The sequence below is a fragment of the Erinaceus europaeus genome, chromosome 8 (assembly GCF_950295315.1).
Source record: "Erinaceus europaeus chromosome 8, mEriEur2.1, whole genome shotgun sequence".
Classification (NCBI taxonomy): domain Eukaryota; kingdom Metazoa; phylum Chordata; class Mammalia; order Eulipotyphla; family Erinaceidae; genus Erinaceus; species Erinaceus europaeus.
The window spans coordinates 81,958,099-81,980,758 of record NC_080169.1 but is presented as its reverse complement, the minus strand read 5'-3'; the positions used below and the strand labels follow the sequence as shown (position 1 = coordinate 81,980,758).

At 38.0% G+C, this 22,660-nt stretch overlaps 1 protein-coding gene and 1 long non-coding RNA gene across 5 annotated transcripts; one reads left to right on the top strand and one right to left on the bottom strand.

Annotated features, from left to right (window-relative positions):
* Positions 1 to 3,095: 3,095 nt before the first annotated feature.
* Positions 3,096 to 17,744, bottom strand: LOC132539919 (uncharacterized). The gene is made up of 5 exons (XR_009551210.1): positions 17,607 to 17,744; positions 14,757 to 14,895; positions 8,740 to 8,794; positions 5,903 to 6,019; positions 3,096 to 3,198 (listed from the first exon to the last, which is right to left on the bottom strand). It is a non-coding gene; the product is annotated as an uncharacterized LOC132539919 (long non-coding RNA).
* Positions 16,485 to 21,906, top strand: GPR85 (G protein-coupled receptor 85). 4 transcript variants are annotated; one of them, XR_009551209.1, is made up of 4 exons: positions 16,561 to 17,934; positions 18,264 to 18,389; positions 19,303 to 19,392; positions 20,504 to 21,906. XR_009551209.1 is itself a non-coding variant. In XM_060196443.1 (3 exons), exon 3 carries the CDS (start codon positions 19,473 to 19,475, stop codon positions 20,583 to 20,585), a length of 1,113 nt encoding a protein of 370 aa, XP_060052426.1. In that variant the 5' UTR covers positions 16,485 to 17,934; positions 18,264 to 18,389; positions 19,303 to 19,472; the 3' UTR covers positions 20,586 to 21,906. The 4 variants fall into 4 exon arrangements, 3 of the variants coding, with proteins under 3 accessions (XP_060052426.1, XP_060052427.1, XP_007516203.1); XM_060196443.1 differs by having other exon boundaries at positions 16,485 to 17,934; positions 19,303 to 21,906; XM_060196444.1 differs by lacking the exon at positions 18,264 to 18,389 and having other exon boundaries at positions 16,485 to 17,934; positions 19,303 to 21,906.
* Positions 21,907 to 22,660: the final 754 nt, after the last annotated feature.

The window sequence follows — 22,660 nt, the reverse complement described above, 5'->3', positions numbered from 1 at the left end:
ACAAATAATGTCAAAGGACATAAATTATGGTGATGTTGTGTATGACACAGCAAATCCTAACAAAAGGATTTTTCAAAGTTAACCCAATTGCCAAATAATATGATTATAGCAATAACTATGTATTGCCTTCTTAAACCCTAAGCCAGGAGGAACCTCCCACTTCCGCTATAGAGCCTATATTTCCCCAGTCCTGGAATCTCTAGGGTGGGGCTCACTTTCCTGCATGCTTCTCTCATTTCATACCAAATGATATTGCATCTGCCGATCCCAACCTAATCAATACAACGAGTACCACCTGAGCATGCTTCACTTCAGACTGTGTCCAGAGACCTCAGGCGTGGAATGTCAACCCTTCAGCCTCATTACTCTGGTGAGACCTTTCCTTTCATAGGATTCACTAATTCCATTCCAGGTGGTTAACTTCCGAACAAAGTCTCAAAACCTAGATATAGAGTAGGTCCCATGAGATAAGGCATATGTTCACATGTATCCATAAATTAGGGCAAAATATATACCTGAAAGCAAAAGAACACAACAGTCTGCAGTGAGTCAGTATAAAGTTCAAAATGAAATTGTTTCTACTTAGACTTAGATATCCTCCTCACCTAATTCCTATTATACTTCCCTCACTCATTCCCAAGCTATCCTTATCAAAGCAAGGACTGCAAAAGCTGAATAAAGGCAAGAGACTGGCATACTTTAATGATGACTCTTTAGTCACTATCAGGCTACCCCATCAGCTGGGGCCATAGTCAGGGAGTCCTAAGATTCCCAAACAGATATGATGGGCCTAGACCACAAATAAATCCCTCTCTCCATTGTTACCGGTCATCTCTATCAGGAACAACAAAACAGACCCTTTTGTGGACCCCCATAGGACCTTGCCCTCAACTTGGATCAACAATGGTAGAGAATGTTCCATCCTCTGAAGGGAGGCTGGACAACATAACTCTGCTATACCTGAGGAAGATGGGTCCTGACATTGGGGCAGCTTGGAATGTTCCTAATCATGACCACAGAATGTGAGCTCAGATCTACAGGGATGCAGAGTTCACATAGGTTCCTGAGCTGAATGTGGGCCCCAAACCACATCATATTGATACGGTTTACAGTCAACAATATTTATACACGTTTCCCATATTAGGGAGCTACTCTCTTCCCTGATCTAGCTTTCTGGTCTTTTTTCCAGCTATGACATCATCTCCTGAGACAATGACTTGGATCCACCTGCATATCAGATTTCAGGTCAAGGAAAAAAAAAAAACACTAGTATAGCCACAGGCCCTTTGGAATATAACTAAAATAGGCCTACTAGCTATCTACAGAACAGAAGACCCCTCCCCCCGCCAACTCTTCATCTGCACTACTCAAGCCTTTATGTTCATGATTAGTCAACAACTTGTTTGGCTTTATATGTCAACTCTCTTTTCAGCCGCCAGGATCCAGATGCTACCATAATGCCAACTAGACTTCCCTGGACAGACGACCCCACCAATGTGACCTGGAGCTCTGCTTCCCCAGAACCCTTCCCCACTAGGGAAAGAGAGAGGCAGGCTGGGAGTATGGATCAACCTGTCGACACCCATGTTGAGCAGGGAAGCAATTATAGAAGCCAGACCTTCCACCTTCTGCATCCCACAATGACCTTGGGTCCATACTCCCAGAGGGTTAAATAGGGAAGCTATTGGGGGAGAGGATGGGATACAGAGTTCTGGTGGTGGGAATTGTGTGGAATTGTACCCCTCTTATCCTATGGTTTTGTTAGTATTTCTTTTTTTATAAATAAATAAATAAATAAATATTCCTGTTTCAAGCCCCAGGTTCCCCACCTGCAGGGAGTTTGCTTCACAAGCAGTGAAGTAGGTCTGCAGGTGTCTTTCTCTTCCCTCTCTGCTTTCCCCATCTCTGTCAATTTCTCTCTGTTGTATCCAAAAACAAAGACAGCAACAATAATAACAATAAACAACAAGCGTAACAAAAAGGAAAAAATAGCCTCCAGGAGTAGTGGATTCGTAGTGCAGGCACTGAGTCCCAGCAATAACCCTGGAGGCAAAAATAAAATAAAATAAAATAAATCATTTTATTGGAAGCTGAATGTTTTACATTACAGTTGTTAGCTGTGGGGAAAAAATTCTCATCTCACCGTTACAATAGTCCACAAGACACTCTAACCTCTAGCCTGTGTCCTTTTGAACCATCCTCTATCAGGATCTCTCCTAACTCCAGTCCCCTCCCTGCCCTCCTTCCCCAGAATCGTTTGCTTTTGTGCAATACTCCCAACCCAGTCCAAGTTTTACTTTGTATTTTCTCTTTCTGTTCTTGTTTCTTAAGTTGGGCCTACAAGTGAGATCATCCCATATTTATCTCAGATTCAATATCTCAACACTTCCTTCAACTCCATCCAAAATAAGGTGAAGAAGGTGACTACATCATTCTTTTTTTATTATTGTTGTTGTAGTTATTATTGATGTCGTTGTTGGATAGGACAGAGAGAAGTCGAGAGAGGAGGGGAAGACAAAGAGGGAGAGAAAAAGATAGATACCTGCAGACCTGCTTCACCACTTGTGAAGCGACTACCCTGCAGGTGGGAAGGTGGTGGATTTATGCCAGCTGGGATCTTTACGCAGGTCCTTGCACTTTTTGCCACCTGAACTTAACCTGCTGTGCTACCGCCTGACTCTCCTGATTTCATCATTCTTAACAGTTGAGTAGTATTCCGTTGTGTTTATATTCCACAACTTACTCAGCCACACGTCTACTGTGGGATACCTGGGTTGCTTCCAGGTTTTCACTATTACAAATTGTACTACTATGAACATAGGTACATACAGATCTTTTTGGATGGGTGTGTTGGGTTCCTTAGGATGCATCCCCAGGAGAGGAATTTCAGGGTCATAAGGAAGGTCTATTACTAGCTTCCTAAAAATTCTCCAGAATGCTTTCCACAAGTATTAAACCAACTTACATTCTCACAAACAGTATAGAAGGTTTCTTAACACCCACAACCTCTCCAACATGTATTATTACTGTCCTTCCTAATACATGACAATCTTCAGAGTGAAATGGTCTCTTATTGTCTTTATTTGCAGTTTTCTGATAGTGACTGAACATTTTTTCTTATGTCTGTTGGTCCTTTGGATTTCTTCTTTGTTAAGTATTCTGTAAATATCTTCTTCCCACTTTTGGATTATAAAAACACTGTCAATTCTCTGCCATTAAAATGATCATTTTATGTTTTAATACCACACTTTTTATTAACATTACTTTTATTGTAATTTCATGTCAGGGAATATTATACCTCCATATTTTTACCTTTCTCTCAAATCAAGGCATATTTAACATTTTATTTGGGCTATTGTATGTACCCCTCACCCCTTGATAAAAGGAAATCTCATTATTGAGTTTTTGGTTTTTGGAATGAGCTGGGTAGCTCAGTACTAAGTCCTACACTTAGGTCTTGCACCTACCTGAATAAGGTAAGTAGACAGAAATAGAACAACTACTCAGAGAAATAATTCTCAAGTCAAATATAAGCTTTATACACTCATGTTTAATAAATGAAGATATTCAGAATTGGAAAGATTAAGTTACTTGTAGAAGTAAAAAGTTGCACAGATTGAGAAAATGAATAAACAATTGATTTCAAAGTAAAAAAAACCTGCAACCCGAAAACCATATTGACTGGTGTATTATTTATCACTATGTGGTGTATTATTTTCAATATATATATATATATGTTTATATATGAAACCTTTAAATAATAACACATTATAACAAAAAACTCATATCTTACCTTTTCTCAGTAAAAGTATTTTCACTATCCCATACTACTTTATATGTGCATGAATTTTTTTAATATTTATTTTATGTATTCCCTTTTGTTGCCCTTGTTTTATTGTTGTAGTTATTATTGTTGTTGTTGTTGTTAAATAGGACAGAGAAAGATGGAGAGAGGAGGGGGAAGACAGAGAAGGGGAGAGAAAGATAGACACCTGCAGACCTGCTTCTCCACTGTGAAGTGACTCTCCTGCAGGTGGGGAGCCAGGGCTCGAACTGGGATCCTTATGCCAGTCCTTGTGCTTTGCGCCACCTGCACTTAACCCACCGTGCTGCAGCCTGACTCCCTACATGCATGAATTTAAAGAAATTGCAGTAGAGCATACATACATTTTGTTTTTTGTTGTTGTTATTCAGAATTAAAGTATTTAGTGGTTGTTTTAACAATACATTAGTATTGCATCCCATATTTTCCCATCACATGTAACATCTTTTGTTTCAATAATACTAGACAGCCTGCCATTATTGATAGCACTATGCTATAATAAACAAAATAGACAATTCTTACCAAGTACCAGATAGACATTCATATTATATGATCCTGCGTTTACAGTCTAAAAACTGACTACTTTAATATTAAATTTTAGAGTTTAAGTCAGCAAGCATAAATACATACACACAAAGTGTCTGCTTTCCCAGTCTTTTTAAAAAGCCATGCTTTCCAAAATGGAGACTAATTTGGGCCACTATATACAATTCTGTCAGAAAAGGTAGATATCTGGGTTTATAAAATACTTTAGATAGCTAGATTTACATAGAGATATTTCTCCCCTCCAGGTAGAGTGGATTAAAAAAATCCTATTAGAAAGGTTCAGTTGCAGAGAGATAGCTTCCCAGATATAAAGCACAGACTTTGCCATGCACATGGCCCAGGTTTTTTTTTAAAAATTTTTTATTTAAGAAAGGATTAATGAACAAAACCATAAGGTAGGAGGGGTACAACTCCACGCAATTCCCACCACCCAATCTCCATAACCCACCCCCTCCCATGATAGCTTTCCCATTCTCTAGCCCTCTGGGAGCAAGGACCCAGGGTCGTTGAGGGTTGCAGAAGGTAGAAAGTCTGGCTTCTGTAATTGCTTCCCTGCTGAACATGGGCGTTGACTGGTCGGTCCATACTCCCAGTCTGCCTCTATCTTTCCCTAGTAAGGTGTGTCTCTGGGGAAGCTGAGCTCCAGGACACATTGGTGGGGTCTTCAATCCAGGGAAGCCTGGCCAGCATCCTGGTGGCATCTGGAACCTGGTGATTGAAAAGAGAGCTAACATACGAAGCCAAACAAATTGTTGAGCAATCATGGATCCCAAGCTTGGAATAGTGGAGAGGAAGTGTTAGGGAGGTACTCACTGCAAACTCTAGTGTACTTCTGCTTTCAGGTATATATTTTGCAGTAGTTTATGGATACGTGTGAACATAAGCTCTCTCTCACAGAAACTGGTGTATATCTAGGTTATGGGACTTTGTTAGAAAGTGAACTACCTGAGATGAAATTAGAGTGTACTATAAAAGGAAAGATCTCACCCGAGTAATGAAGCTGAAGGGTTGTCATTCCACACGTGAAGTTTCTGGACACAGTCTGAGGTGAAGGATGTTGAGGTGGCAATCGTTGCGTTGGTTAGGTTGTGATCGGCGGATGCAATATTATTTGGTTTGGATTGGGAGATGCATACGGGAAACTGGGCCCTATCCAAGCATCCAATAGCACAGCTATATACAAGATACTGGATACTGTACAGCAAACCATAACAAAAGGACTTTTCAAAGTTAACCCAATTAACAAATAATGTGATGATAACATTAACTATCAATTGTCTTTTTGAACCCTAAGACGCAGGAACCTCACATCTCCACTATAGAACCCCTACTTCCCCCAGTCATGGCCCAGGTTTTAAGCTGTGGCACCACAGGAATGATGTGTGGCACTAGGGGAGTCTCTAAGGCTATAGAATCTCTTTCCCTCACACCCTATCTCTGTATCTGAATGAAAAAGAAACCTGGGAGTGATGAAGTCATGCCTGTACACGATCCCAAACACTTCTACTATAAGCATTCTATGAAAAAACTTACAGTGGTCCGGGAGGTGGCGCAGTAGATAAAGCATTGGATTCTCAACCATGAGGTCTTGAGTTCAATCCCCGGCAGCACGTGTACCAGAGTGATGTCTGGTTCTTTTTCTCCTCCTATCTTTCTCATGAACAAATAAATAAAATTGAAACAAATAAAACTTAACAATAAAAGACTTGTTTGAAAAGAAAAATCATCATGGGTTTTTAAATATTCATTTTCAACATTATTATTTTACTCCTACTTAAAGTCAGACATTACTTCTCCACTGATAGCTACATATATAATTGTTAGTGGTCCATAATAATGATGATGATAATGATAGCTATAAAGAAATGTTATTGTGGCCCACGTGTTGGTACAGCCAAGAGTGCACACATTGCCATGCTCAGGGACCAAGGTTCAAGCCCTTGTCTCCACTTGTAGAAAGAGGCATGGCGGAAAGTTTCATGAGTGGAGAAGCAGTGCTGCAGATGTTTTTATTTCTCTCTCCCTCTGTCTCCCCACCCTATCTATACTTCTCTGTGTCTCTATGTAAAAAAAAAAGGAGGTTAGCACCAAGTGCAGTGAATTTGTTATGCAGGCACTGAGTTCCAGCAATAAATCTGGTGGTGAAACAAAGATAGGGAAAGGGATGGAGGAAGGCTATTATTTTGATTATTATTGAAAGAGTAATGTCAGACTTCACAGTGAAGTGTTTTATCTCCTCAGTGCTAGCATTAAATAACAGAAGTTTGTGGATCTGAAAGGCTGTGTGAAATATTTTTTTAAAGCACAAAAAGAGGGGGATGGGTGGTAGCTCACATGGCGCTAAAGGACAGCAAGGACTCCAGTTGGAGCCAATAGCTCCTCACTTGCAGGGCGGGGGTCACTTCACAGGTGGTGAAGCAGGTCTGCAGTTGCCCTTCTCCCCCATCTCTGTCTTCCTTTCTTCTTTCAATTTCTCTCTGTCCTACCCAATAACAACAACAACAACAACAGAAATAACAAGGGCAACAGAAAATGGAAAAAAGGCCACCAGGAGCAGAGGATTCATAGTGCAAGCAATGAACCCCAGCGATGACCCTGGAGGCAAAAACAAACAAACAAAAAAAACCACTAAAAGATAAGTCAAAGATATAAGGATTGTACTTCTGGCTACACTGCAAACAAACTACAGGGACTTGGCAAATCACAATCTTTTGTGGGTCTCGTGATATTAATGAAAAGAAATGATAGACTGAAAACACTTATTTGACTGACAGGCACTTCAATTAAAAAAAACTTCTTTGATAGGGATGTGCAAGGTGTAGGAAAGTCTTAGAGCACAGGACATGCAGAAGGAAGCGCTAACCTTATAAAAAGGCAAAAAGTGGTTTCAAAAAGTGGTTTCTTAACAGATGGTATTATTTAAGGAAAATATTTCACAAAAAAATTAAATCACTGAAATGTCTGTGTTCTAAACACTCATCAGTAATTTTTGTGAGCCTTGTAATTCTATCATTTCTAATGTTTTGTTTGTTTATTTTGCTTTGTTTTTTAATTTTGTTTTGCTTGTTGTCTTTTTCTGGGTCTTATAGGACTAAGGGTTTTCTGACTTCCTCTGTTGAATGTTCTTCTGACCTGAGGTTTGCACTTTAGATTTAGAACAAGAATCTCAAAATGGAACTCCATATTGGAATTTTATTTTAGAACTGGGGCCAAATGGAGAGATGAAGGAGAAGGTTACCAAAAATGAAAATGAGTCTGGAGTGCTCATTGCTCTCCATCGAAAATGACAATTATACAGTGGTACAACAGATTATCCTCATTAGAAGACCTTTTTTGGTTTTGCTTATAATCTATTACATCATGTCAAATTTTCAGCAAAACTTTAAAAGCAGAAAGCTTGCTTTTTCGTTTTGCATTATCTTTGAACAACCAAGGTGAGGCATAAATAAACTGGATACGCAATAAAAATCTGTAGACTGACTCAAGAACTAAGTTCAGGACCAGATGGTGACACACATGTTACTGTGCACAAGGACTGGGTTCAAGCCTCTGGTCACCAGCTGCAGGGAAGCTTCACTAGTGGTGAAACAGTGTTGTAAGTGTCTCACTTGCTCTCTCCCTATCTATCTTCGGCTCCGCTCTCAATTTTTCTAGTCCTATCAAGTAAAAGTGAGTTTGTGAGTGAGTGAGTGAGTGAGTGAGTATGTGTGTGTGTGTGTGTGTGTGTGTGTGTGTGTGTGTGTGTGTGTGTGTGAGAGAGAGAGAGAGACAGGAAATAGATAGATGGGAAGGAAGGAAGGAAGGAAGGAAGGAAGGAAGAAAGAAAGAGAAAGAAAGAAAGAAAGAAAGAAAGAAAGAAAGAAAGAAAGAAAGAGAGAAAGAAAAGGAAAAATGGCTGCAGGGAATGGTTGATTTGAAGTGCAGGGACTAAGTCACAGTGATAGTCTTTTTAGCAAATAAATAAATAAATATGAATAAAAGAATTTAAGTCCACAGGGAAAAAAACCCAAATGATTTAAACAACATAATTAAGGATTTCATATAAAAAATGGAATCTATTTTGGTAGTCTGACAAAAATAAAGTAGAATCAAAATAAAATTCAAATTAGTCATATTACCATAAAAATATAAAATCAAAGCATGGAAAAAACTGCATGATTTTTACTAAGATGATTTGCCAATTTGCTTTTCTCTTTCATATTTCAGACAACATTGTCATGAAATAGTTATAGTACTTTGTTAAATGAATGACAGTGCTCCTACTCTTTTCCTCCACCCCTATACACACCTGATAAGGGAGCATACATATTAATATACTCAAATGACAGGACTCAAAAAATAAAAGGTAGAAGGGACTGGTTGTGGCTCACCCAATACAGCAGACATATTCTCATACCCTATGACTTGTAGTCAACCAGTTCACATCTGCAGGGGAGAAGTTTCATGATCAGTGGAGCAGTGCTGCAAATATCTTTCCTTCTTTCTGTCTCCTAACGTATGCCTTCTATACAAATTTCCTAACTTATTAGTTGCCATTCTGACAGTAAGCCACTTCTTTGTTATTCATAAGCTTGTTTTAATTATTGACAATAATGCACTGACTTAATATGTCATTACATTAGTTTACATAAAATTCATACAAATTATTCTACAGATAACATTATATAGTGAATGAAATTTATAGTGTTATCTTTTGCTGAGATAATGTACTTAACATAAATTCCAACTGTATTGAGCTTAACACCAGGTACCTCAAAGTAAATGAATCATAGAACCCACCTTATAAGAATTTGTGAAAATTAAATAAGTTAATAAATGAAAAGGAACAACTGTCACCTTTTAAATGCTATAAAACTATTATTCATTCATATCTCTGAAATTATGTTTATTATACTGAAAGAAAAATTATGCTTCACAGGAAGAAGATAGGATCTAGGAAAATAATGAACTTTAAAATATTTTTTACCATAAAAACTACGTAAACATTAGCAACTATTCATCACAAGAAGTCATTACTTCTATGCAACACTAATGGTCATTACAAAATGTAATTGCTCCAAAGGTAAATATGAGTTAATTTTTCATACTTCTCTACCATAGGGTCAATATATTGGTCTACTGCACAAACTTTGTTCTATTATAGACTATTTTCAAAATGGCCTTTTACTAAAAAGTAAAAAAAAAAAAAAAAGTTCAGGGTTGATGACCACTTTACTTCCAATTTGTGTATAAATGCATGTAATAGGCACTTGTTATTGATACTTTTCTACAGCTTATTATACTTTAGAACTACTTGGACATATTATGAGAAGATTTCAGCCATAATATAGTGTATAATTACTGAAGGGTAGGAAGAGATTATTTATTTTGAAGTGCCGCATATATGAAAAATATACTAAATTCTTAATTAAGGCAAGTGATCTCTCTCTCTCTCTCTCTCTCTCTCTCCTATAAAGTGCCAGAAACTAACTCAAAAGCTTTCTAAAGGAAGATACCTCCCTGGATCAATAGTTTATTTTATATATATAATGCCTCCAGGATTATCAAACTACGAATCCACTACTCCTGGAGGCCATTTTTCTACTTTGTTGCTGTTGTTATTGGATAGGATAGAGAAAAATCGAGAGAGGAGGGGAAGACAAAGATAGACACCTACAAACCTGCTTCACCACCTGTGTAGCCTTGGACATGCAAGTATTGCACTCTGTCAACTGGGTTATTTCCCTGATAATTACTTTATAGTTTTAATTGGGACTAAGTTATATAAAATATATAATTAAAAAAACATTGCTGATACCAAGGAATATGTTTTTTATTGTTGTAGTTATTATTCTGTTGTTGTCATTGTTAGATATGACAGAGAGAAACAGAGAGAAGAGGGGAAGACAGAGGGTGAAAGATAGATGGATAGCCTGTGAAGCAACCCGCCTGCAGGTGGGGAGCCGGGGGCTCCAACCAGGATCTTTCTCTGGTCCTTGCACTTTGCGCCACATGCGCTTAACGCACTGTGCTACCGCCTGACTCCCTATACCAAGGAATATCTTAATGGGTAGAGCACACCTTACTAGGCGTGAATCCCTACCTTGTATTTGAGGCATGATGCCACATGGAAGCACCATGGACAGGTTAACTGATGGTGAAGCAGTGCTTTAGTTTCTCTCTGCTCTCACTCAGTCTGTCTCTTCCTCTTCTTTCTTCCACTCTCTAAGTATGCAGAACATATTGGGTCAGGGAGGCCATTTAGTGGTATTGTACATGTACAAGACATTCAATTCATTCCCATTTCTGAGATTAAAAAGAAATTAAAATATTGGAACTCTTGGCATGGGAGCATTTCCACTTCTGTCTTCTCAGTCTGTTCATGTGCCTATATCTCTACGTGATGACATTCAATGAGATGATGGGTAACAGGTTAAAGAACAGGTTATAGAATTTCTAGAGGTTAAGGCTTTTAGTATTTTGAATGTCAATAAATAATACACATTTTTCTCAAATGAATGTATGCAACAATATTCCTTATACCCCATGGACATGATTAATGAATGATCCACTGACAACACTATGCCAGTAAACAGCTAAACATCCTAAATGCCAATGCAGGATGTCCTGTTTTAAGATCAAATAAAGAGGAAAGGCACAACTAAACAATCAATTTCTGCTTTAATTCCTTTTTGTTCTGTCTTATAGGTGATTATGAATAATCCATATGTTAGAATGTCTGTGCTTAAGCTTTTTAATTCTGTTTTGATACGTCAGGTTTAATTTTGTTCTGAGGATAAACCACCCTTTGGGCTATAAAAATTAATGATTATAAGTTGAAAAACAGGTGAAAGTTCATATATTTTGTAGTGTATGTTCAAACTGGAATAGGAGTTCAAATATATGTGTTCATGATTCATATCCTACAGGAAAATGGTAAATGATCTGAAATTAATAAGTAGTAAGGCAAACTCTGAAACAGGTAACTATTAATGTAAAGGGTAAAAAAGCAAACAAAATCCCACCAAATCCAGAGTAAATCCTCCCAGGGGGGGAAAAGATTCTGCTCATGAGATAAAAGTTACCCAAATTGTATTAAAGTAAGTAAAACATAGAGTGGGGCAGGGAAGTGGCACATCCAGTAGACTGCACATATTACCATGCACAAGGACCAGGGTTCAAGCCCCTGGCTCCCACTTGCAGAGAGGAAGCTTCACTAGCAGTGGAATCCTGTTGCAAAGAACTCATCTCCTCTCCTCCTTCCTCTCTCCTCTCACCTCTCCCCTCTCCTCTCCTCCCTCCTCCTCTCCCCTCCCCCTATCATCTCCCCTCTTCTTTCATCTTCTCTCTCCCTCCTCCCTCCCATTCTCCTTCTCTACTTCTGTCTCTAATATAAGAAAAAAATGAAGAGAAAGGAAAAAGAATGGCTGCTAAGAGTGGTGGAGTCATTGTGCAGGCACCAATCTCCAGTGATAACACTGGTGGAATAGAAAAAGAAAAAGACAGAACTCAGTTGGAGCCTACATTGCTGTTTATGTAATATAATAGGTTCATAATAACCCTTTCAACAAAAATGTGTGAACTCTTTGGCACCAGAAATAAGGCAAAAATATCATAATGTCTATAATCGCACAGAATTCGCATTCTCATGGAGACTGTATTTGTTGAATCAATAAACTAACAGTGCCCCAATATATATTCTTATGAATTTTATTTTATTTTATTTATTCCCTTTTTTGTTGCCCTTGTTGTTTTATTGTTGTAGTAATTATTACTGATGTCGTCAGTGTTGGATAGGACAGAGAGAAATGGAGAGAGGAGGGGAAGACAGAGAGGGGGAGAGAAAGACAGACACCTGCAGACCTGCTTCACGGTTTGTGAAGCGACTCCCCTGCAGGTGGGGAGCCTGGGGCTCGAACCAGGATTCTTACACCCTTACACCAGTCCTTGAGCTTTGCACAGCATGCACTTAACCCTATGTGCTACTGCCCAATTCCCTCTTATGAATTTTTTAATGTAAAATTGGAAAGAAATACCACACTTTTATTTTAAAACTTAATTAAAGTAGTAACCATACTCATGAGGCATAGAACTTTTGGTCTTGTTTGTTTTATTGTGGTGTTAGTGTGTAAAAAGATAAATAAATAAATAAAGCAAGCAAGCAAGCAAGCTTTAAAAATGCAGGTGAGAGGCCCGGGCAGTGGTCCATACTGCCCAAAACTCAAGCTTCTGATCCCTACATGCAGGGAGGAACCTTCACCAAGCAGTAAAGCAATGCTGTAGTTGTTTCTTTCCTCCTCCCATTTCAATTTCTCTGTCCTGTCAAATAAATGGGAAATCTGAAAAAAATCAGAAGAGAAGTGGAAGTGGAAGGACTAATCAGAAAATGAGAATGCATGACTGGACAGTCAATGTGAGAAGCTGTTAAGTAAGACTCTAAAGTAATGTCCTCTACTCTGTCATGTTTTGTTGTTATTGTTTGTTTTACCAGAGCACTGCTCAATTCTGGTTTGTGGTGGTGCGGGGGATTGAACCTGAGACTTTGGAGCCTCAGGCATGAGAGCCTCTTTGCATAACCATTATGCTCTCTACCCCCATCCCACTCTCAGTCATGTTTTAATTCTCCTCATTTATCAAAAACTAAGCATCACAAAGCCTAAGTATCTGTATATATTGTCATATTAACTGATGCTCCTTACAATGTTCTTAATTTACAGTAGCATCAAAATATCTGAAAATCAAAGAAAAAATAATACACAACTCTGGAGTTTTAAAAAAATCTGTTGAATTACTATCCTATGAAAATTTATGATTTATATAAGGCATGAATTGCTTTCTATTAATTTGAATATTAAAGTTACCATTTCTTTATTTTACCAACACTTGCTTTCCTTTCTCATCCACCTTTCCAACACATATAGTCTCTCTCTTGCAGTTTCTTATATGTCACACCCAAGTAGGTCACTTTCTTCTTTTTCCATGGTTAAGACTAATTCATGAATTAGTCTTTAAAGATAAAGACAAAGAGGAATGAGAGACCTTAGAGTATTTTCATGGACCAAGGGCTTTTGCTCAATGCTTTAAAAATGATACAAAGCTATAGGAAAACATATTTGTTTTCATTCACAGGGTCACTGAAATAATGTGAGACAATTCTAAAGATTTCCAGAAGAAGAAAGAATGTTATATTTATTTAAATATACTTTGTTCATAAATCATCAAGAGAATTCATTCAAACCTTTATCACCAAGACAGTGCTGTCATTAGTAGCAAAATAGTTTTTCAACCTGACCTTATAAGCCTTTAAGCCTGTGCCCCTCAGTTGTTAATCCCTTGCAGTCTGACTTTCTCTTCTGAAACTGCTTTCTCAAAAGTTGCTAATGATTTCCTCCTCACCAGATTCAGTGATATTTCTATCCTTCATCCTTCTACACTTCCTAGTTACAACTAACACTGATTTGGACTCCTGGAAATTCTCTCCTCACTGGGGGCTTATTGGCAGTGGTGTCCCTCCTTCCTTTTTAGTTGGTTCTATCTCTGGTTCTTACATGTTCCTTTCTGTTTCCTCAAAGCAGGCATTCTCCTAGGTTTTCAGTGTGCCCATAAGGAAGGAAGTGGACATGTTTATTTGCTTAACATTGAACTTCCCACTCAACAATTTGTTCCTTAGTAATTTCACACAATAGTTAACCTAGTGCTAAAATCATCCACTAGCACTTTGAACTTAGGCTCTTCACTTCTAATTGTATTTCAGACATTACTTTTTGACTGTTCCCACAACATTTCACATTCACTATTTCTACAATAAAGGTAATGGATTCCTCAACAAGTCAGTTTTCTCTAACTTCTGCTATTCATGTTTAACACTGTCTCCTGTCACCCCAGCTATCCGAGCTTCCAACTTCAGCGTCAATTCTTACTCCTCAGCCTCTTTTGCTACTCTTATCTAATCACTTGATTTTTAAAAATGGGGGGACACACCCTGTAAGTCCCACACAATACCTTGCACAAAGATCTGGGTTCAAGTTCCCAGTCCCTACCTGCAAGGCAGATACTTCATGAATGGTGAAGCAGTGCTGCAAATGTCTCTTTCTTCCTTTCTACCCAACCCTCTCAGTTTTTACTGTCTCTATCAAAAGAGTAAGGGGAGGTGGAGAGGAAGGGAGGGGGAATGGTTTCTATAAACCATAGTACTAGAAACATTCAGTTCTTTAGATGTCACTGCAAAAATGGCCACTTTCTGCCACCAAGAAATGAAAGTCATTATAAATACAAATGCATAATTTGTTTGTTTGTTTATCACCTATTCCATTTTAGTGATTTTTAAAATAACCTATTTTAAATTGTTCCCATACAAAGGTTCTTCTTGGGGGCAGGGTGAGAGGGTGGTATACCTGGTTACGCATACCTGTTATCATATACAAGGGCCTTCGTTTGAATCCACACTCCTTTCACCAGCAGGGTGGAAGCTTCATGAGCCATGAAGCAACTACTGCAGATGTCTCTCTGTCTCTGTCTCTCTGTCTCTTTCTCAATTTCTCACTGTCCTGTTAAATAAAGAAGAAAAAAGTTCTTGTTAGGAAATTTTTTTACTAAGCTAGCTTCCAAAATATTTTTATAGTCTCTTCACAATATGTAACTTTAGATTTTGTTGCATTAAAGATACCATGTATATAATAATTTTAAAGTTTTAATGACAAGCTTTAAACAGTAAAGATATCACTTTACATAATTGGGAAACTTTTTAGAACATTTTATCCTAGCTTGTCATTGCATGCATTTCAAAAGGATTATTCAGTTTCTGACACAAGTTTTCACATAAACAATGCATTGGACAAAACACTGCACTTACCTATCATGAAAGAGTGCATTATTGGGCAAACATGTAAAGTATCTGATTAATTTTGACAGAAAGTAATTGGTGGTGCTTTAAATAAAATTATATATATTTATTACAAGAACCAAATTTAAGCAAATTATATGTCTGAAAAAAGTAACATAACCAGAGCTTAAAACCTTTAAAATCCTTCAAATCTTAAGGACATCAGGCCCAGAGTGTGATTGGTTGTGATGTGAAAGGTTTGAAACAATAACTTTATGAGTGAGAATTTATATATGAAAATATTTTTTGTTGCTCATTTTTTTAAATCTCTTATTGATGGAAGATATTGACTTCATTCTTTCTCCAGTAGAGATAATGAAATAAACAAAAAAAATCTCATTAATTTTTTTAACCCTTCTTGTGAAGGAAGAAAATGACATTCTCATCAAACAGCTGGAAAAACTGAATAACTATTGCATGGAACTGCACTCAATTGGAAAGGAAAATAACAAGGTACTCTGACTTATGGATATGTAAGAATGTTTTAGACCCACAAATATACCCTCCTTTATTTTATTCTTTGAGGAATCAATACCTGCTTCTTAAAGTATAAAGCTATTTAAACCTTTTTAATCTTGGTCCTTTACCTTCTGGCAGAGTAAATTATTGCTTCATGACCTGGCAGTGCAGACACCCTTTTAATTTACTTTTAAATAGCTTTTCTTTAATCCATATCATCTATGATTCAGCCATCATGAATCTTCCACAAACTAATTTATGTCTTTTATTTCATAGATCTTTTTTTAGTTGTGAAAATTCTAGAAATAACAACTCTTTGCAACGTGCACTGAGACATTAATTGCAAAGTAAAGACTTATGAACTGATAGGTAGTAAAAAGGAAGCTGACATTTCACTTAGAAGTTGCAGACCATCATATGGTTTTGAGTTTTTCTGAACTTGTTTTTTCAAAAAAGTGAAATATTTCACTTGAATGGAAATACCTTCAACTTACTTCCAGTACAGCTGTGGGACTGATTTCTCTCCCTTAGAAGAATACTAAAGTTAGGTGCCTTATGTATTATGTATTCTTAGTTTTGTTTTGTTTTTTTTGTAAAGCAAATCATTATTTCTAAAGCGTTTTAGGACATCCAAAAATCTATCAAAGATAGATAACATCATTTCAAGTATTGTTAACATAGAGCGTTGTGTAATGATTGTGACATCATGATAGTGAAATATTCACTTTAAAGCTTTATACAGTGAAAGCCTTATACTTTTGGCGTGTCCAATAGAAATACAATATGCAAATTAGACCACATTATCTGTATGCTGATTGGTTTGAGTTCCCCTGAATGTCACAATCTCACCACCCAGCAATGAGGTATTTTACTGCTTGCTGTCTGGAGATCAAATTATTACTGTAGAGAAGATCTTTATTTTTTCTGTTTCATTAACAGATTATTATAAAGCAATAAGTATACAGGAAGAGAAGCAGACGTTTTACATTGGAAATTAATGAAAGAATGTCTTCTAGGGTTTTTTCCCTCTCCAGGTGGGTATTGTTCAAGATCTTATACCACCCCCACAAACTCACTCTTCGGAAATGGTAAAATAAGGAAATGCATGATTCCAGAGACATCCCTAAGCACCTAGGTGCCTTGTAGTATCATCGGACCTTTTGGACGGGTGTAAGTTTTAAGAATTTTTGTTATATTCCTAACAGTTTTTTTTTCTTCCCTAATAACAAAGAGGAGGAAAAGGAAACTGACATAACACAACTGATTTGACATTTCCAGTCATACTTGCAAGAAGGCAAAAGAAAAGCTATTTAGCGGGATGGAACACGAGGAAAAGCCATTAAAAATGTAAAGCCCAATTCGTTTGTTATTTTTGTGAAGGCAGAACAGATGTGAATAATTCTGCAGCTGTCCTCTGAACTTAGCTTCTTCCTACTTTATGCATATTTGCATGAATTCCAGAATAGTAGATGACAAAGACAGGGAGGGCTGCCCTAACCTGCTTTTCCCTTCTTCCCCATTGACAAATTTTTTTCTTGACTGCGCTTTTCTTTCTTTTTTTCCCCCTTCCACTTTCTTTTTCTCCACCGTGTTCCAATTAACATGCAAATTCAAAGGTCAGTCGAGAAAAATCATTAAAAAAATTAATCTTAAAAAAAAAAAAAGAAAGAAAGAAAGAACGCTTCCAATGCTTTGGACCGCCCTAAAAAAGAGAAAGGAAGAAAATACTGGCGGAAGGCGAGCGTTCCGGGAAGTTGTGGGAATTGCAGCCTTTCTCGGTGGGGCTTCGCCAGTGCACTGCCCTACGGGCCGCGGCGGGCCTGCCTGAGGTCTTGCAAGAGCCCCGGGGAGCTTGCACTCCAGCTGCGGGGAGGGAAAAGTTCAGAAGTGCCACAAGAGACAAAAGCCTAATTTTACCAGTTGGACTGGACAGGACACGCAATAGACCCCTATCAGTTCTGGAAACGAATTCGGGGTTCCTGTTGGCTCCACGGTGGCAACGACAGCTCCCGCCGCCGCCCTCGCCGCCGCCGCCCTCGTAGCCGCCGCGGCCCCTGCGTTACTGAGGGAGACGGTGCCGCTGCGACAGGGGAGGACGCGGCTGGAGCTCAAGGAGGCTCCAGCGCGCAGGCGCCGCCAGCCCTGCCTGGATGCTCCGTCAAGGCACTAAGGCAGAAAAAAAAAAAAAATCAGCAATTTATAGAAAGAAGAAGCTATAGTCTGTCGGGATATCCAACACCAACAGGTAGGAGGATATACGCTGGATTAAGTTTTGGGGGAGGGGGAGCACAGTGTTGATGAAACTGCAGGTTCACCGGGAAAAAGCTCTCTTTGTTTTGTTTTGTTTTTTAACAATAAACTGCATAATGGAAGTACATTCAGACAATGCATCTTCAGTAGGGCTTATTGAGAGCTCCATTTTTGAAAAGCATTGCAAGACTGAGGAATATCAGACTGGGAATCACCGGGAACAGTTCCCTTGCAGCACAGAAGCAATCTCTCTTCCCATCTTCGCGTATGTAATGCATGTCTCTCTCTCCCCCTCCCCCTCCACCACCCCCATTGTAAATCCAGGGGTGGTGGATTTCAGGTTTCGTAATGTTGTATGATGAGATCGGTATTTACCCGGAGATGTGCCGGTGGGGAAATTAAAATCATCGGACACAGTTTTCCTGATCTTCTATCAGCATATTCTGGCAAGTAAGAAGTGGCTGGGAAACATGCTTTGTGGGAATAACAGATGATCTGATTCCCCTGGTTTAGCTCTTAGGCACCTAAGAGACACTGTGCATTTTGTTTTAAAATGAAGCCACTTGCAATTTGCAACAAAGATTGTCAGTGTAATGGGGAAGGCTACTGATTGCCCAAGCAATGAAGCTTCATGTTAAACTCATCTGACTCCAAGCACCCAAGATTTACAAATGGAAGTGTTATTATTCCTCTGGGTGTGTTTCCCTGACCAATATTTACATTAGCCATTTTTTAATTAGTATGTGAGCTTAACAGATAAAAAGATATGCCAAAATGGGGGTGGGGTGAGGAGGGAAAGACAAAAGATTAAATCACATCAAATTCGGTGACAAGCTCTATTAATTTCAAAGTCTAATATTGAATTATGCTTTAAGGTGAACCACCAAATATGCTTATAGTATGCAGCATGAATAGTGGTACTTGAGTTAAAAAGCCTATCACCAAAAAAAAGCTGCCTGTAAAACACTGACCGATACTAACAGACCTCAAATAGATGTAGGTAGTCTCCTTTTTCGCTCTTAGTAATAATCTTGTAGATTCCTTTGCAACTCTGGTGATTAATTCCTGGGCTAGCATGTTTTATGACTGTGGAACATTGTCTTCCTTCTGTCCTAAAGGTACCTGATCAAGTCCTCCAAATGAGGACTTTAAAAAAAGAATTCATCAAGCTCAGAGAACTAAATAAGCCAATTTCTGAAATCTCAAGCAAAAATGCTTGCTAAGTCAAATAGTAGTAGTATTCAAAATTAACACTCCAGTTGTTTTTCCACAAATTAACAATTTTGTGTTAGTACTACCTGATATAATTGCTTGTTAACTTAAGAACTGATAGCTCTTTTTTTACCACCACCCCCCCCCCTAGATATTCTGATGGCAAATCAAATGGAAGAAAAGAGGAAGCATGACTACAGATGGGATCAGTTCTCTTTGTGGATTACATTTTCAGTAAAATGTATGGATCTATCTTTTCCTTGTTCTTATATCTAGATCATGAGACTTGACTGAGGCTGTATCTTTATTTTCCATCCATCTATGGCGAACTATAGCCATGCAGCTGACAACATTTTGCAAAATCTCTCTCCTCTAACAGCCTTTCTGAAACTGACTTCCTTGGGTTTCATAATAGGAGTCAGTGTGGTGGGCAACCTTCTGATCTCCATTTTGCTAGTGAAAGATAAGACCTTGCATAGAGCACCTTACTACTTCCTGTTGGATCTTTGCTGTTCAGATATCCTCAGATCTGCAATTTGCTTCCCATTTGTATTCAACTCTGTCAAAAATGGCTCCACCTGGACTTATGGGACTCTGACTTGCAAAGTGATTGCCTTTCTGGGGGTTTTGTCCTGTTTCCACACTGCTTTCATGCTCTTCTGCATCAGTGTCACCAGATACTTAGCTATCGCCCATCATCGCTTCTATACAAAGAGGCTGACCTTTTGGACGTGTCTGGCTGTGATCTGCATGGTGTGGACTCTGTCTGTGGCCATGGCATTCCCCCCAGTTTTAGATGTGGGCACTTACTCATTCATTAGAGAGGAAGATCAATGCACCTTCCAACACCGCTCCTTCAGAGCTAATGATTCCTTAGGATTTATGCTGCTCCTTGCTCTCATCCTCCTAGCCACACAGCTTGTCTACCTCAAGCTGATATTTTTTGTCCATGATCGAAGGAAAATGAAGCCAGTCCAGTTTGTAGCAGCAGTCAGCCAGAACTGGACTTTTCATGGCCCGGGAGCCAGTGGCCAGGCAGCTGCCAATTGGCTAGCAGGATTTGGAAGGGGTCCCACACCACCCACCTTGTTGGGCATCAGGCAAAATGCAAACACCACAGGCAGAAGAAGGCTGTTGGTTTTAGATGAGTTCAAAATGGAGAAAAGAATCAGCAGGATGTTCTATATAATGACTTTTCTCTTCCTAACCTTGTGGGGTCCCTACTTGGTGGCCTGTTATTGCAGAGTCTTTGCAAGAGGGCCTGTAGTACCAGGGGGATTTCTAACAGCCGCTGTATGGATGAGTTTTGCCCAAGCAGGAATCAATCCTTTTGTCTGCATTTTCTCCAACAGGGAGCTGAGGCGCTGTTTCAGCACAACCCTTCTTTACTGCAGAAAATCCAGGTTACCAAGGGAACCTTACTGTGTTATATGAAGGAGCATCTGTAAATCTTTAGCCTTGTGAAACACTAACCTTCTCTGCTAAGCAATTGTGGCCTGTAGCCATAACTTGAGAAGAAAATCAAGAATGGGATCAACGGTTATAGGGATTTGGGCAACATTCTGCAGTCTTTGCAATAGTTCACCTATAATCCTATTTTAAATCTCAGAGTGATCCTGCTGACTGCCAGTGAAGGTTTGTAATTATGAAAGAACTGAACCACTGTCCTCAGTTTCTTTATGTGGTTGAAAACTAGATAATGAAAGTAGCAGGTGCTAAGTTTCAGTGCTAAATGCTGTGTATACCACTACATATGAAAAAAACAAACATCAAAAACACAATTAGCATTGGACATCTTAATAAATTAAGTTGACATGAAGTAAATATGTTGATAAAAACTAATTTTAGAGGTTTGAAGACTTTAAAACATTTCATACTATTATTGTTTTGCAAAGACTAAAATACTTGGGGACTTAAAGTACTGTAATCACTAAAGATGTGCCATGAATTATTGGATTATCACGCCTTGTAAGTTTGGGGAGCATTCCAAAGCAGTATATTGGTTCCAACTAGAATTTACTTTTTTTTTGTATCAGTACATTACTATTTCTAAATACCAATTTCCTTATCTACTAGTGAAATTGCTAGCATTGAGCTGTATTATGTGGTTTTTGTTGATTTCTTATATAAAGTTTTTCCAATTCCTTTCTATTTTATGAATGCTAGATACTGGTCTGGGAGGCAACATTGATGGTAACAACCTGTCACAAATTGAACAGTTCTAATAATGCAGAATAAACACATGTTGCCTTAAAAGGTTATCTAGTATCTCATCTTATTTAGCATTGAAGCAAATAAACAAGGGAAATAAAATCAGTCACTGGTCATGGTCATGCATCTGGAAGTGCATGGGCGATCATTTAATACTCCTTTTTTTCCTCACGTGGTTTGAAAATTAAGGTACACATCACTGAGATAATGAGATTTTTCTTCAGAGGTGTGCTACCCAGTAAGTGTGTTCAAAGAAACAGGCAGTTGATGTATGTTCATATTTTAAGCCAGCTGTTAAAGGGGAGACCACAGCCTTAGTATGACATCCTGCACAATCTGTGAAGCATTTACTCTATGAAGGCACAGTCTTGTTTATACTTTCTGCACATCCGGTGTATTGGTCATTTAAATTATTTCAGTTTTAACTTGTGATAACTTATACTATGATTTCTGGTATTTTAGAAATACATTAGAGTCTGTGAGTCTCATTCTTTAAGATACAGATGTGTGAATTTCAATATAAAGTTGCATTTGCCAAAATTCACCTGTGTAGCCTGTTACTTTCCTTGGAATAAATTTTACATTTTTTGGCACTTAGTAATTTTTTAACATGGGATACAAGCACAAACTAGAACAATTAACATTACCATAGTTTTTTTTTTTAATTTGTAGCTACTTATTCTGGAACTGAAAGGAATGAATGATAGGAAGTATAAAGCTAACAAATAGTATTATTTTTTAGCTTACCATAAGTAACCCTCGACTAGTTCTTACAAGCCAAGAGTATTGTAAGAATATATCGATATATGAAAATCTGATGTATACCATCTTAGTTGACTAGTTCAGAATTTTGATATAAATATCATATTTTAATTAGAAGATTAGTAGAAATCTGAGGTTCTGAAAATATAATCTGTAGAAATACTGATGTTTAAAATTATGTTATAACAAACCAGAAAAAGTTGATATTGCTTTTATTTGTTTTCCTTTAGTTTTGTTTGGTTTTTTCCTAATGCTTAAAACATTAGATTTGAAATCTATTGGAACAGGTTTTTTCTTATTTTTTTACAACAGTACTTTTGAAAAGAAACTACAAATATAAATCTGAAAAAAAGTTACTGTAATGTTTCAAATGATATTTGTACTTAGTCAGTTTTGCTCTTGTCAGGACAACTCAAGTCATGATTCAGAGAGCACTCTAACTACATTTTTACTTACACCAAAGTTGATTGGATCTAAGACAATGTTTAATGTACAACAGTGAGCTGAATCTAGTAAACAGGGGCCCTTGTTAGTAT

What these genes read in the sequence shown, in the direction of transcription:
- GPR85 (XM_060196444.1), top strand. Translation starts at nt 19,473, where the DNA reads ATGGCGAACTATAGCCATGCAGCTGACAACATTTTGCAAAATCTCTCT.